Source organism: Anolis carolinensis, unplaced genomic scaffold, assembly GCF_035594765.1.
Source record: "Anolis carolinensis isolate JA03-04 unplaced genomic scaffold, rAnoCar3.1.pri scaffold_7, whole genome shotgun sequence".
Taxonomy (NCBI): domain Eukaryota; kingdom Metazoa; phylum Chordata; class Lepidosauria; order Squamata; family Dactyloidae; genus Anolis; species Anolis carolinensis.
The window spans coordinates 15,170,791-15,187,696 of NW_026943818.1; the positions used below are offsets into that span (position 1 = coordinate 15,170,791).

At 39.2% G+C, this 16,906-nt stretch overlaps 1 protein-coding gene and 1 long non-coding RNA gene across 7 annotated transcripts in view; one reads left to right on the forward strand and one right to left on the reverse strand.

The window, feature by feature from the left end:
- Nucleotides 1-729: 729 nt before the first annotated feature.
- Nucleotides 730-5,812, reverse strand: LOC134293022 (uncharacterized). Its single transcript, XR_010000094.1, has 2 exons — nt 5,587-5,812; nt 730-4,798 (listed from the first exon to the last, which is right to left on the reverse strand). It is a non-coding gene; the product is annotated as an uncharacterized LOC134293022 (long non-coding RNA).
- A 177-nt stretch (nt 5,813-5,989) lies between these two features.
- tsc1 (TSC complex subunit 1) overlaps nt 5,990-16,906 on the forward strand; it is a 38,933-nt gene continuing 28,016 nt past the window's right edge. The window contains exons 1-7 of one of the 6 annotated variants that reach the window (XM_062959181.1): nt 5,990-6,125; nt 10,295-10,362; nt 13,052-13,096; nt 13,759-13,924; nt 15,009-15,112; nt 15,226-15,378; nt 16,204-16,348. In XM_062959181.1, the coding sequence (XP_062815251.1) occupies nt 13,819-13,924; nt 15,009-15,112; nt 15,226-15,378; nt 16,204-16,348 (508 nt within the window). In that variant the 5' untranslated portion in view covers nt 5,990-6,125; nt 10,295-10,362; nt 13,052-13,096; nt 13,759-13,818. Of the gene's footprint in view, nt 6,211-10,294; nt 10,363-13,051; nt 13,097-13,758; nt 13,925-15,008; nt 15,113-15,225; nt 15,379-16,203; nt 16,349-16,906 lie in introns of all 6 variants that reach the window. The other 5 variants (XM_062959179.1, XM_062959180.1, XM_008124154.3 and 2 more) reach the window with 5 other exon arrangements.

Consider the following 16,906-nt stretch of genomic DNA (forward strand, 5'->3'; position numbering starts at 1 on the left):
ACAAAATCACAAGTCGAACACTTCCCAAGTGTCTAGGACTGTGTGATGTATTTTCGGATTATCATTATTACTATTTATATTATTATTATTATTATTATTTTATTGTATAACACAGCAAACAAGATAGATAGGCTGGATTTCATAACACAAAATCACAAGTCGAACACTTCCCAAGTGTCTAGGACTGTGTGATGTATTTTCGGATTATCATTATTACTATTTATATTATTATTATTATTATTATGACACAGCAAACAAGATAGATATGCTGGATTTCGTATCACAAAATCACAAGTCAAACACTTCCCAAGTGTCTAGGACTGTGTGATGTATTTTCGGATGATGCTGCAGATCCCAGTAGGGTATTATTATTATTATTATTAATCCAGCTTTCCTCTCTTAAACAAGACTCAAAGTCACTCAGGCCATCATCATCATCATTATTATTAGTATTATTACATATTATTATATCTATTGTATCCATGAAAACCTTTGAGAAAGAAGAATAACCATTGAATAACCAGCACCATCTCCTGGTAGAAAGCGGGATCCAGCGGTTTCCTTGTTTGTGTTTACAGAGATCCGTGATCCATCGCTGCCTTGGTTGCAAAACAGTCTTGTCCTTCTTTCTCTTTTCCCTCCCTCCAGCTTTTCATCCAACAAGGTATCAAAATTACCAAGTATAAGCAGAGTTTTTCATCACTAGACAGCAGTTTCCTCCAATAATAATATAGTAATAATAATAATTTTATTTTTATACCCCGAGGCAGCTTACATGGGGCCAAGCCCAGGTCACAAACAATATAAAAACATAACAATAAAACAATCAATCAACAATAAAACAAGTCATAGGTCAAGATACAATAAATATACTATGATAAAATCCTGGGTCGGCTCTAAGAAAAGAACTGGGCCAAAAAAGTGCCATTAGTGTCAGATTCAATCAGGGTGAAGAACACAGAGCAAAGATCTTTTCTCTCTTGAATTGCAAAGTTGACACCTCTGCTGTGCAGAGAAAGGACCAGGCATTTAAGGAAAACCCAAGGTCTCTCTTCCATGGGAAGACTATTTCTCTCATGAGAAAACTACGCATTAGCGCGCTTCAAAAGGAAAACCCAAGGTCTCTCTTCCATGGGAAGACTATTTCTCTCATGACAAAACTATGCATTAGCGCGCTTCAAAAGGAAAACCCAAGGTCTCTCTTCCATGGGAAGACTATTTCTCTCATGAGAAAACTACGCATTAGCGCGCTTCAAAAGGAAAACCCAAGATCTCTCTTCCATGGGAAGACTATTTCTCTCATGACAAAACTATGCATTAGCGCGCTTCAAAAGGAAAACCCAAGGTCTCTCTTCCATGGGAAGACTATTTCTCTCATGAGAAAACTACGCATTAGCGCGCTTCAAAAGGAAAACCCAAGGTCTCTCTTCCATCGGAAGACTATTTCTCTCATGAGAAAACTATGCATTAGCGCGCTTCAAAAGGAAAACCCAAGGTCTCTCTTCCATGGGAAGACTATTTCTCTCATGAGAAAACTACACATTAGCGCGCTTCAAAAGGAAAACCCAAGGTCTCTCTTCCATGGGAAGACTATTTCTCTCATGACAAAACTATGCATTAGCGCGCTTCAAAAGGAAAACCCAAGGTCTCTCTTCCATGGGAAGACTATTTCTCTCATGAGAAAACTACGCATTAGCGCGCTTCAAAAGGAAAACCCAAGGTCTCTCTTCCATGGGAAGACTATTTCTCTCATGAGAAAACTATGCATTAGCGCGCTTCAAAAGGAAAACCCAAGGTCTCTCTTCCATGGGAAGACTATTTCTCTCATGAGAAAACTATGCATTAGCGCGCTTCAAAAGGAAAACCCAAGGTCTCTCTTCCATGGGAAGACTATTTCTCTCATGAGAAAACTATGCATTAGCGCGCTTCAAAAGGAAAACCCAAGGTCTCTCTTCCATGGGAAGACTATTTCTCTCATGAGAAAACTACGCATTAGCGCGCTTCAAAAGGAAAACCCAAGGTCTCTCTTCCATGGGAAGACTATTTCTCTCATGAGAAAACTATGCATTAGCGCGCTTCAAAAGGAAAACCCAAGGTCTCTCTTCCATGGGAAGACTATTTCTCTCATGAGAAAACTATGCATTAGCGCGCTTCAAAAGGAAAACCCAAGGTCTCTCTTCCATGGGAAGACTATTTCTCTCATGAGAAAACTATGCATTAGCGCGCTTCAAAAGGAAAACCCAAGGTCTCTCTTCCATGGGAAGACTATTTCTCTCATGAGAAAACTACGCATTAGCGCGCTTCAAAAGGAAAACCCAAGGTCTCTCTTCCATGGGAAGACTATTTCTCTCATGAGAAAACTATGCATTAGTGCGCTTCAAAAGGAAAACCCAAGGTCTCTCTTCCATGGGAAGACTATTTCTCTCATGAGAAAACTACACATTAGCGCGCTTCAAAAGGAAAACCCAAGGTCTCTCTTCCATGGGAAGACTATTTCTCTCATGAGAAAACTACGCATTAGCGCGCTTCAAAAGGAAAACCCAAGGTCTCTCTTCCATGGGAAGACTATTTCTCTCATGAGAAAACTACGCATTAGCGCGCTTCAAAAGGAAAACCCAAGGTCTCTCTTCCATGGGAAGACTATTTCTCTCATGAGAAAACTATGCATTAGCGCGCTTCAAAAGGAAAACCCAAGGTCTCTCTTCCATGGGAAGACTATTTCTCTCATGAGAAAACTACGCATTAGCGCGCTTCAAAAGGAAAACCCAAGGTCTCTCTTCCATGGGAAGACTATTTCTCTCATGAGAAAACTATGCATTAGCGCGCTTCAAAAGGAAAACCCAAGGTCTCTCTTCCATGGGAAGACTATTTCTCTCATGAGAAAACTATGCATTAGCGCGCTTCAAAAGGAAAACCCAAGGTCTCTCTTCCATGGGAAGACTATTTCTCTCATGAGAAAACTACGCATTAGCGCGCTTCAAAAGGAAAACCCAAGGTCTCTCTTCCATGGGAAGACTATTTCTCTCATGAGAAAACTACGCATTAGCGCGCTTCAAAAGGAAAACCCAAGGTCTCTCTTCCATGGGAAGACTATTTCTCTCATGAGAAAACTACGCATTAGCGTGCTTCAAAAGGAAAACCCAAGGTCTCTCTTCCATGGGAAGACTATTTCTCTCATGAGAAAACTACGCATTAGCGCGCTTCAAAAGGAAAACCCAAGGTCTCTCTTCCATGGGAAGACTATTTCTCTCATGAGAAAACTATGCATTAGCGCGCTTCAAAAGGAAAACCCAAGGTCTCTCTTCCATGGGAAGACTATTTCTCTCATGAGAAAACTATGCATTAGTGCGCTTCAAAAGGAAAACCCAAGGTCTCTCTTCCATGGGAAGACTATTTCTCTCATGAGAAAACTACACATTAGCGCGCTTCAAAAGGAAAACCCAAGGTCTCTCTTCCCTGGGAAGACTATTTCTCTTATGAGAAAACTACTCATTAGCGAGCTTCAAAAGCAGTCGTTTACTCCTTCGTAAACATTCCCGCTCCCTTCTTCCATGAGAGATCGCCTCCATCCTGTCAAACACATTATCCTCCTCTAAACTAGAATGTCCATCTTGCAGCTTGACTGTGGAGAGGAATGTGGTTCTGAATGCCTGCTTGCAACCATTCTGTCTGTGGTCCCAGAATCCACTGGAACAGACTCTGGCTGCATTTTGGGCCCAAAGTCTGGCTGAATATCAGGCCCAAACTGTGAGTCCTCTGGCAAAGTAGATGCAGGGAAAATATACATTACAGTCTTTGGTTGTCTTAAGTCCAAGGAGCTCTGCAGCTGAGAAGCTTTTCCAGGTCCCTCTTTCTCAATGGCTGTGAATGCCGGAGCAATTCTCAGCCTCAGTCCAAATGGCCTATGTTTGAAGACTATCTTATACCTTTTCTTAAAGGGCTATTGCTTGCTCAACTTTCCCACCATTTCATTTTTGGATTATTATTTGCTTTAATAAAGATATTAGAAGGTTATTGGACTCTGTGTTGGTTTTCAGTGCTCTCGCTGCCTGGACTGCAACAGGAGACGGTCGCCATGCTCCACGGCCACCCAGAATCAAGCAATGCAGCCAAAGGTCTCGATGTGCAGGCCTTGATGCTTAATGCCTTCCTTCCTTTGCAAAAGAGAAGGTCTCGTCGGTCTCCGCAGTGTCGGTCTCCACAGTGTCCCGTTGCCCTGCGCAGATGCTGGCCCGATAAGCCCAATCAATAAATCATTAAAGGCCGAAGCCTGGTGAGAGGAAACGAGGTTAATGAGGATCCCATGGAACGGAGAGGGGGGTCTGCATCTTTGATGCCTTTTCCAAGGGGTCTCCTTGCCCCTCTCTCCCCGGCCGCGGCGGCGGTGTTACGGTGACGATAATTAACTCAAAGCGAAGCCATGTTTGCTTGTTGCTCATTTAAGTCTCCTTCTTTCTCCCCTCTTTATTTCATCTTCTCCCAGGGAAGCCCCAGGGAAGATGAAATAAACATATGCCGGCAGCGGAGGGAAGGAGGGAGCGGAATGGAAATTAATTGCAACGCTCACATCAAGGAAAGCATGTTCCCGCTGCCTGGCGCTGACCCTCCGCAGGTGAGACTTCAAGGGGAGACGGAGAAGCAAAGGCAAAGAAGGAGCGGCGAGCGCTGCAAAGGCGGACCGGGATCCCTTCAAAGGCAGCCCGGCCCAGAGCTGTTATCTCGGATTAACGTCAACAACGTTCCCGGCGTGTTTTAGCACAGAGAGATGCCGCTTGGCAAGCTCAGCCTCACATGGAGTCTGTTTGGAAGGAAGAAAATACAATTGACTATTATGGTCACTGTACACCGTGCAACAAAATCAAATGCCATCCCCATTACACACATTATACGTACAGTAGAGTCTCACTTATCCAACATAAACAGGCCAGCAGAATGTTGGATAAGTGAATAATAATAATAATAATAATAATAATATTAACTTTATTTTTATACCCCGCCTCTATCTCCCCAAAGGGGACTCAGGGCGGCTTACATGGGGCCAAGCCCGAATAAAAACAATCTATATATATAAAAGAGTGATGGAATCAGGGCAGCGGACAAAACAACAAAACTACAGGCCCCCCAACCTCGAAATTTGACAACACAACCCATCATTCACGGCTCTAGGTTGATACAACAAAAAGAAAAGAAAAATAAAGTCCTAATTACAGGGAGAAGAAGAATAGTTTTTATCCAATTGCTGCCAGTTTGAAGGCTAAGCTCCGCCCACTTGGTCTTCTAGCTTTTCAATGCTAATTAAAGTGATTAACTACACAACATTCACACTGACCTCTCTCACCCTAGACTTTCCACAGATATATATTAACCTCTTTGCTTAGTTTTCTCCATACCTCACAACCTCTGAGGATGCCTGCCATAGATGTGGGCGAAACGTCAGGAGAGAATGCTTCTGGAACATGGCCACACAGCCCGAAAGACATACAACAACCCTATGTAAATTTAATTGGTAAGCCGCTCTGAGTCCCCTTCGGGGTGAGAAGGGCGGGATATAAATGTCGCAAATGAATAAATAAACAAACAAATCACCTCGGCCCCCGCCCAGGCTTCTTCTTCTGGGCTTCCAGGCGGGCGAGCGGGCAGGCTTCTCTACGCGAGCTAGGCCGCGTCGCCGTGGCAACGTGGTGGGCGTGTCCGGCGCCGAGCCCCCTCAGGCCCCGCCCCCTTCCCCGCCTTGTTGATTCCTCCGCCGAGCTCCTTCCGAGCGCTCTCTCGCAGTCACGTGACCCTCTCCTGGACGGGCCGGATCTTCTTACTGTCGCCGTCCGCCTTCTGGGTTATATATCCTTCCGCCACCTCAGGCAAAGCCCGGCGCGATGGCTCCCCGGCGGCGCCGTGAGCGCGCAGGACGAGGCGGGGCTTTGCGGGAGGGAAGGCCGGCGGGCTTGGAGGGAGATAGGCGGGGAGGGGGCGCGGCGGTGCCGTGTGAAGCGAGGGACTCTTTGTCGGTGGGCGGGGCCCGCGGAGGGATCCTTCTTCCAGGCTGAGAGGAGACGGCTGGGCCAAGATGGCGGCGCCCTGAGAGGCAGGCCAGCAGCGGGAAGCCGCCAGAGCAAGGCCGGGCGACGGTGAGGCCGCGAGAACTAAAGATTTATTTCATAATCCTCATCATACGTTGCCGAAGGCTTTCATGGCCGGAACCACTGGGTTGCTGTGAGTTTTATGGGCTGTGTGGCCATCTTCCAGTATTTATTTACTACATTTATATCCCGCTCTTCTCACTCAGAGCGGTTTACAAACCAAAGGAACATACAATATATTAACAGGATAGCACAATAGAAGCATGAAATTTTCTGCAAACCGCTCCGAGCCAAACTGGGAGTAGCGGTATACAAGTCTAATAAATAATTAAATAAAATTGCTATATCGTACTATATCATTATAGGGTATTATTATTAGTAATATTACATTTAATATATAATATATATTTGTATTTATTTATTTATTTACTACATTTACATTTATATTACAAATCAAATGAACACACAATATATTAACAGCATAGCACAATAGAAGCATTAAATTACTATATTGTACTATATCATTATAGGGTATTATTATTAGTAATATTACATTTAATGTATAATATATATTTGTATTTATTTATTTATTTACTACATTTACATTTATATTACAAATCAAATGAACACACAATATATTAACAGCATAGCACAATAGAAGCATTAAATTACTATATTGTACTATATCATTATAGGGTATTATTATTATTAGTAATATTACATTTAATATATAATATATATTTGTATTTATTTATTTATTTACTACATTTACATTTATATTACAAATCAAATGAACACACAATATATTAACAGCGTAGCACAATAGAAGCATTAAATTACTATATTGTACTATATCATTATAGGGTATTATTATTAGTAATATTACATTTAATGTATAATATATATTTGTATTTATTTATTTATTTACTACATTTACATTTATATTACAAATCAAATGAACACACAATATATTAACAGCATAGCACAATAGAAGCATTAAATTACTATATTGTACTATATCATTATAGGGTATTATTATTAGTAATATTACATTTAATGTATAATATATATTTGTATTTATTTATTTATTTACTACATTTACATTTATATTACAAATCAAATGAACACACAATATATTAACAGCATAGCACAATAGAAGCATTAAATTACTATATTGTACTATATCATTATAGGGTATTATTATTAGTAATATTACATTTAATGTATAATATATATTTGTATTTATTTATTTATTTACTACATTTACATTTATATTACAAATCAAATGAACACACAATATATTAACAGCATAGCACAATAGAAGCATTAAATTACTATATTGTACTATATCATTATAGGGTATTATTATTAGTAATATTACATTTAATGTATAATATATATTTGTATTTATTTATTTATTTACTAAATTTACATTTATATTACAAATCAAATGAACACACAATATATTAACAGCATAGCACAATAGAAGCATTAAATTACTATATTGTACTATATCATTATAGGGTAATATTATTAGTAATATTACATTTAATATATAATATGTATAAATATTTATTTATTTATTTACTACATTTATATTCCGCTCTTCTCACCCTGAAGGGGACTCAGAGCGGCTTACAAATCAAATGAATATATTAACAGCATAGCACAATAGAAGCATTAAATTACTATATTGTACTATATCATTATAGGGTAATATTATTAGTAATACTACATTTAATATATAATATATAATTAATGTTATATTGTATTATTTTACCTTTTACCTAACAACCTATTATTAGTAGTAGAATATTGTATTCCATTATAATATTATCATCAATATTATATGTATATACAATATATTATGTATTTATAAGTTGTTATAAATTATTCTCTCCTGACATTTAATAAATAATAAAACTTTACTATATTGTACTCTATCATTATATGGTAATATTATTAGTAATATTACATGTAATATATAATATATAATTAATATTATATTGTATTACTAATTAGTGTAATATTGTATTACATTATAATATTATTATCAATATTATAAGTACATAAAAGGCCTGGGCTGGATGGCCTTTGGGATCTCTTCCTATTCTAGGATTCTATATTTCTCTCAATTATATCTATGTCTTTTTTCTGTCATATCTATCTATCTATCTATCTATCAATCTATCATATCTATGGCCATCTACCAACAGCTGGATGGCCATCTGTTGGGAGGGTTTTGATGGTGTCTGGCCTTTATTATTTATTTGTTTATTTACTACATTTATATCCCGCTCTTCTCACCCCGAAGGGGACTCAGTGCGGCTTACAAATCAAATGAACATACAATATATTAACAGCATAGCACAATAGAAGCATTAAATTACTATATTGTACTATATCATTATATGGTTCTATTATTAGTAATATTACATTTAACATATCATATATAATTAATATTATTATATTGTATTATTAGTAGTATAATATTGTATTCCATGTTTAATAGGCTTTTCCTTAATCCCTCCTTATTATCCAAGATATTCGCTTATCCAAGCTTCTGCCGGCCCATTTGGCTTGGATAAGTGAGACTCTACTGTATATGCTAATATTGTGATATGCTAATAATATAATATATTGTACCCTATTTCCCTGAAAATAAGACATCCCTGAAAAATAAGACCTAGTAGAAGTTTTGCTGAATTGCTAAATATAAGGCCTCCCCTGAAAGTAAGACCTAGCAAAGTTTTTGTTTGGAAGCATGAACAAAACACCAGAGCATGCAGGATTGTTAAATGTACATAATAATAATAATAATAATAATTTTATTTTTATACCCCGCCTCTATCTTCCCAGAGGGACTCGGAGCGGCTTACATACCAGTTGTATATGGAAATAATGGTTGTAACAAAAAATTTTTAGACAGGAGTCACAATTTGTCTGGTTTAGTTATGTTGGATTGTGATGACAACTACTGTACAGTATAGAATAAATGTTCATTTTTTTTGTTCAACAATGAATATGAATTCTTTTTCATGGAAAAATAAGACATCCCCTGAAAATAAGATCTAGCGCATCTTTAGGAGTAAAAAATAATATAAGACACTGTCTTATTTTCAGGGAAACACGGTACATTTATATCCCGCTCTTCTCACCCCGAAAGGGACTCAGAGCGGCTTACAAATCAAGTGAACATACAATATATTAACAGCATAGCACAATATAAGCATTAAATTTTCTGCAAACCGCTCCGAGCCAAACTGGGAGTAGCGGTATACAAGTCTAATAAATAAATAAATAATTAAAATTACTATATTGTACTATATCATTATAGGGTAATATTATTAGTAATATTACATGTAATATATAATATATAATTAATATATTATTAATTAGTATAATATTGTATTACATTATAATATTATTATCAATATTATAAGTACATAAAAGGCCAGCGCTGGATGGCCTTTGGGGTCTCTTCCTATTCTAGGATTCTATATTTCTCTCAATTACAGTAGAGTCTCACTTATCCAAGCTAAACGGGCCGGCAGAATGTTGGATAAGCGAATATGTTGGATAATAAGGAAGGATTAAGGAAAAGCCTATTAAACATCAAATTAGGTTATGGTTTTACAAATTAAGCACCAAAACATCATTTTATACAACAAATTTGACAGAAAAAGTAGTTCAATACGCAGTATTGCTATGGAGAAATTACTGTATTTACGAATTTAGCACCAAAATATCACGATGTATTGAAAACATTGACTACAAAAATGGCTTGGATAATCCAGAGGCTTGGATAAGCGAGGCTTGGATAAGTGAGACACTACTGTAGTAATAATAATCACTCTGATAATACATACCACTCTTCTCCGCTTCCTCCCTTGGGGAATCCTTTGTTGGGAGGTGTTAACTGGCCCCGATTGTTTCCTATCTGGAATTCCCTGTTTTCTGAGTGTTGCTCTTTATTTACTGGCCTAATTCTGGAGTTTTTAAAAATATTTGTGATCCCAGAAATTCTTCTCTGTTCTGCCTGGGGCCGGTTCTGTTCAACATATATCAAACAGATTTTCACTTTTATTGTGTGCATGGATAGATATCTCGACTGAAACTCAAAGCGGCTTACCATATTTAAACCAGTGCGCTTTAAGGTTGATGTAAGCCAGCCTTTGGAGGAAATGCAAGTGTCTGTCTTCCTTTTCCCTTTCCAGTTCTGCCATCATGAAAAGGGTCGGATTGATAGGAGAGACAACAGAGAGCCTGCTTCCCAGCAAAGCAGGTAAAGGCTTCCTATCTCTCTCTAGGGTGGAATTATTTTCAGTTGCTTTTTGGTGTTAAACAGCCTCTATCCTAAACGATTCTTACTGTGTTTTGTCCTAAAATGTCACGTTTCCTCCAACGTTATAGAAGCAGAACTAAGGAAAGCATTGAAGAATGAATGGGAGTGATTCTTATAATAATAATAATAATAATAATAATAATAATAATAATAATAACAACAACTTTATTTTTATACCCTGCCCCATCTCCCCGAAGGGACTCGGGGCGGCTTACATGGGGCCTGGCCCGATAAAACAATCAAATATCAATAACAAAGCAATAACACAATTATCCCAATAAAAACATCAACATCAGTAAAAACAATCAGTGAAAACAACATGAAGCATACAATGTTAAAAACAGGAGACTAATTCATAGAACCCGGGCAAAGTGCAGAATGTGCGAAATGGGGAAAGGTAATTTCACAGTTGAAATGGACAATAAAATGCAGTATAACAATGGCAACACATCAAGAATGGGGCTATTATAGAATGGGCAGATAGATCAATCCAACAACAAATTAAACGTCAAAGGCCTTTTGGAAGAGCCAGGTTTTTAAGCTCCTTATTTTCCCCGAAAATAAGACAGTGTCTTATATTATTTTTTACTCCCAAAGATGCGCTAGGTCTTATTTTCAGGGGATGTCTTATTTTTCCATGACGAATTCACATTTATTGTTGAACAAAAAAAAATGAACATTTATTCTATACTGTACAGTAGTTGTCATCACAAACCAACATAACTAAACCAGACAAACTCTGTGGAAGGACCTTGAGTCTACTCTTGTATTAACTCTTGTTTTATTGTCTTAATGTGTTTTATTATTTTTTGTATATTGTTCAATGTATTTATGCTGTAAATTATGCTGGTTGGGTCTTGCCCCATGTGAGCCCCCTCAAGTCCCCGTGGGGAGATGGTGGCAGGGTATAAATAAAGTATTATTATTATTATTATTATACTGCCATATAATCCAGTTCAAATCAGATAATCTGTATTTTATAGGCAGCGTGGATCAGGCCTAGTGCACTCTGCCTGTGCCCTGGGCACCATTTTGGCTGAGGGAGTTGCTAGGATACGAAGGGGGCGGGGCCTAAAGGCAGCAGAGCCTACCTTTCTAACTGGCAGTTAGGGGGAGAAAGGCTCTTCCTCATCCTCTGTAATTTGGACTATTTTTCTTGGTTTTTTTTTTAATTAAAAGACATTTTAGATGACTATGTCTTTTGTGGCCAAATTTGGTGTGATTTGGTTCAGTGGTTTTGTTGTTTACTCCATAGTAAAGTGAACATTACATATATATATATATATAATTATTATTATGGAGGCTGGATGACTCTCTGTTAAGGGAAGCTTTGGTGGTGTTCTTCCTCCATAATGGCAGAAGCGGGTTGGAATGGATGGTCTCTTCCACCTCTAGGATTCTATGAATGGCTGACCGGGATCGAGGATGCAGTTTGCAATGACACGGGATCTTCGTCCTGCCTGGTGTTGAAATGGCAGGATGGGGGTGGTGACCCTGGAACGGGAGACAACAGTGGCACCGGTCCAGAGCATTGGGAGCGAGCCAGGCTGGCTTTTGGCTGCAGGCCTTTGGCCTCGGAAAACTGTCCTGGGTTGCTGTTTGCTGCAGGGTCTTTGTAGAAAACAGAGGCAAGGTTTTCAATGCAGGATTTAACTACAAAGCCCATGCAAACAGGACTTCAATTATTATTATTATTATTGTATGACACAGCAAACAAGATAGATATGCTGGATTTTGTTTCACAAAATCACAAGTCGAACACTTCCCAAGCGTCTAGGACTGTGTGATGTATTTTCGGATGATGCATACAGATCATGACCTAATTTGATGTTTAATAGGCTTTTCCTTAATGCCTCCTTATTATCCAACATATTTGCTTATCCAACATTCTGCTGGCCCGTTTATGTTGAATAAGTGAGACTACTGTAGTAACAAGAAATTCTTTTTTTTTTAAAAAAAATAATTTTTTATTTATTTTCAACAGGATTTACGAAAACATAAACAAAAACATAATTGCTAATTGCAATTGTGAGGGGAAGGGGAGATAGAATAAAGAGGGTATGGCAAGAAAAGATGAGTTAGTGATGAAAAAGGAAAAGTAAGGCAGGGGGAAAAAAGATAAAAAATAAAATTAAAAATTAAAAAAATTAAGAAAAAAAAAGAGAAAAAAATTGGAAATAACCAGGCAATGGGAAGTGACTTCCATTCGATTCCACAGGGTTTAGAGTTCCTTGAAATTATAGCACATATTTCCTAGGCCCTCTCCCTTGCTTTCCATACTGCTCTGTTTCCTAGCATGACTAATGTCATTAAAGCCATCTACTCAAAGGTAATGTGGCGTTTTTCTTGTAGGAACTTTTTGACTGGTGTCCAATCTGTCCTTTGTTTTTTTGTACTGTCTTGTAATAAAAAAGTCATAGTGTCCATGTCCATGTAATCCCTTAATTTGATGATCCAAGAGTCTTCAGACGGAATTTCCTTCGTACGCCATTTTTGAGCTATTGAGGCTCTTGCTGCTGCTGTTATATAAAAAAAATAATATATCTTCATTTCTTTCTAAATGAAAATCCGTAATGTTTAACAAATTCTTGATAAGATTCACAGTTTGTGAAAGCTCCCACTTTGTTAGCTTTTAGGAAAGACCTGAAAACATGGCTCTTCCGCTGTGCTTGTGGTGAGTAACTTCTGTTATATATTTCGGTGTTACTTCCCCCAAACATCTATCCTCTAAACTGCCCCACTCTCATATGTCCCTGTCCACATTGGAGTACCCCTCTGTTCCTCACACTCCGGGTTTTATCTTTGTGTTCATGCGGCCTGCTCTTGTTTGACTGTTTCTTGATTTCTTGATGTGATGTTTATTATTATGTATTGTATTATTTTTAATTATGTTATGATATGCTGTTTTATATTTTATTATATTGTATTGCTTTGGGCATGGCCCCATGTTAGCCGCCCCGAGTCCCCGCTGGGGAGATGGTGGTGGGGTATAAATAAAGTTTTATTATTATTATTATGATTTGTCTGGTTATGCTGCTTTGTGATGACAACTACTGTATAGCATATAATAAATGATCTTTTTTTTTTGTTCAACAATAAATGTGAATAATTCTTCATGGAAAAATAAGACATCCCCTGAAAATAAGACCTACAGCATCTTTGGAAGCAAAAATTAATATAAGACACTGATCGGTAAACTGCCAGCTGCTGATGGTTGCCCTGAAGCAGCCACCACTACAATGCGTTTCTAAAGTTTTTTGTACAGTTAGTGTCCAAAAAACCCAAAGCAACCTCCATCTGCTTGTTCTGTGTTCACATATCTGGCCTTTCCCTCAGCTTGACAGGGGCACCCATGGGGGACTGGTAGGAGCTGTGCATGCCGAAGGAGGAGTCACGATGGCCCAGCCGGGGAACGTGGGCGACCTCCTCGCCATGCTGGACTCCCCCGTCCTGGCCGTCCTCGAGGACATCACGGCCGCCTTCACGGAGAACCTCAACTCAGGTGAGTGCTCTCCCTCTCCAGATCACGTCTGCAGATGGGTCCAAACTGGGAGGGAGAGCTAGTGCTCCAGAGGACAGGGTCAGGGTGCAAAACGACCATAACAGATGGGAGAGCTGATGGGCCCAAACTAACACAATGAATTTCAACAAGGACAAATGTAAGATATGACACTCGGGCAGAAAAAAGAAAATGCACAGGTACAGGATGGGTGATGCCTGGCTTCACAGCAGAGTTATATGTGAAAGAGATCTTGGGGTCTTAATAATAATAATAATAATAATAATAATAATAATAATAATAATAATCTACAGTAGAGTCTCACTAATCCAAGCTAAACAGGCCGGCAGAAGCTTGGATAAGCGAATATCTTGGATTATAAGGACTGATCAAGGAAAAGCCTATTAAACATCAAATTAGGTTATGATTTTACAAATTAAGCACCAAAACATCATGTTATACAACAAATTTGACAGAAAAAATAGTTCCATACGCAGTAATCTTGTCTCCTTGCTCCAGCTGAAGGCCCCTTCTACCAGTAACATGCTTTGTGTGTGTGTGTTTGTGTATATATATGTGTGTGTGTGTGTGTGTGTATACACATGCACACACACGCACACACGAATATATTTAATATTAATATTAATAATAATATTATGTTGTAATACAATGTAATAATAATTATAATTCACTATTATAATTGTATATTTATATTACATGCAAGATTACTAATAATATTGCAGTATAGTTGTATAATATAATATATTGTATGTATATATACTTGTAAAATGCCCTGAGTCCCCTTCGGGGTGAGAAAGAAGGGCGGGATATAAATGTCGCAAATAAATAAATAAACAATGTTATGTTGTAATTACTGTATTTACAAATTTAGCACCAAAATATCACGATATATTGAAAACATTGACTACAAAATGCCGTGGCTAATCCAGAACGTTGGATAAGCGAGTGTTGGATAAGTGAGACTCTACTGTATCTGTGGAGAGGGAAAATGTGGAAAGCTCTGTTTTAGACTGTATCCTCCTTCTTAAACTTCCGTTGTGTTTTCTCTTTCTGTTTTGGCGGAAAGACCGTGGGCCCGTGCTTGTCAACGCCTTGGTGGATTACTACTTGGAAACCAGTTCTCAGCAAGCCTTGCACATCCTGTCCACGCTGCAGGAGCCACATGACAAGGTGAGGGCACACTCACGGCTGTTTTGGGCCTCCTCCTGTCGGTTCTAAGCCTCCTCCTTGGTTGTGTGTGTGTGTAACGAATTGCCTTCTCTTCTTCTCCTTCGATCCCGCAGCACCTTCTGGACAAGATCAACGAATACATGAGCAAGCCCAGCACCCGCCTCTCCACCCTCTCCCTCCTGGGCCACGTCATCCGGCGGCAGCCATCTTGGAAACACAAACTCTCCCAAGCGCCGGTCCTGCTTTCTTTGCTCAAATGTCTCAAGGTAGGCTCTGGCGCTTCCTGGTTGTGGTTTTCGTTGGTGTGGCGCTCGGCGGAGGCCATGCTGTTTGATGACACGCTGACTCTTACGATGCAAACCTTTGCTAATTGTGCAAAGTGGATTCTTCATAGGGTCTGTAATGAAGTGTGATTTTTTTGGGTTTACAGATGTTATGTTTAATTGTGTTGTTGAGTTTTAAAAGGGTCAATATTTCAGTTATTGCATCTCTGCACTCAGGAGTTGGTTGCCATGGAGAAGTGGGCGGAGCCTACTGCCGTTTTGTTGGAGAAGTGCAGGTTTAAAAAAAACAGTCTGTGCTCTGATGAGGCACAGGGAAGACTGATCCTCAGTTGAAGGGATCAGGGAGGCTCAATTGCTTATTTTGAGTCAGTTTAAAATAAGTTTGGTGACTATTCAATGCAATCTGTGTCCTGATAAGGAACAGAGAATCTGTGATTGTGTATGCTGGATTTCGTTTCACAGAATCACACGTCGAACACTTCCCAGGTGTCTAGGACTGTGTGATGTATTTTTGGATGATGTGCGCAGATCCCAGTAGGGTGGCCTTTTGCAGTTGGCAGATCGTAATTTTGTTAATTTGATGAAAAAAGTCCCAATTTTTTTCCCCACATTTCCAACACATATTAGATTTCTTTTTATTAAATTTTGATAATTTTTCTGGGGTGTAATACCATCTGTATTGCATCTTGTACCAGTTTTCTTTAATATCCGTTGCAGCTGTATATTTTAGTTTCTCTTTCCAAATTGGTTCCCATTGTTCCAAATTCAAACTATGGACCTGGGCTCATTTGACTTCCTCCTCTGCAGACCGACGCCGACGTGGTTGTCCTGACGACGGGGGTCCTGGTGCTCATCACGTTGCTGCCCATGATCCCTCAGTCCGGGAAGCAGTATCTGCACGACTTCTTCGGCATCTTCGGCCGCCTCTCCTCCTGGTACTTGAAGAACCCAGGTCAGGCACACAAGGGTTTGCGCTGATGCGGAGGGCGTGGGTGGGTGAACTTTGTTTGATTATGGTTGTATGTGTATGAAACGTGAATCAGGTGTTTCCTGCTGTTAGGCAAGAATGTGTTTCAGCAATGAAACAGTTAACAGCAGGCTAGTTAGACTGACAGCCTGCTATGACCTATCAGGCATGATTTCCGGCCTTTGGAGGTCGGAACTTCCTTCGGACTGAGGAATGTGTCTTCTTATCTCTGTGTTGTTGAGCTGTGCTTGCCGGAGCGAAGAGGCTGAAGAGAATGCCAGCTCAGAGCGATGGATTTTGCTATTTTTTGTAAATATGTATTATAGATATTGAAATAAATGTTTGGACTTCAGACTACAGATGTGTTTGAGTCTGACATTGAACAGGAATTGGTGAGTCAGACGATTGTCACCAATTCATCAGGGTGCTGGAGAAGATGATTGATGGTGCTTGAAGAAACCCACCCAGCACGCACCCTGATCCCCACGTCAACAAACTTTGGATGTAATTTGATTGTATTTATTCTGACGCCTGGCTCCACAA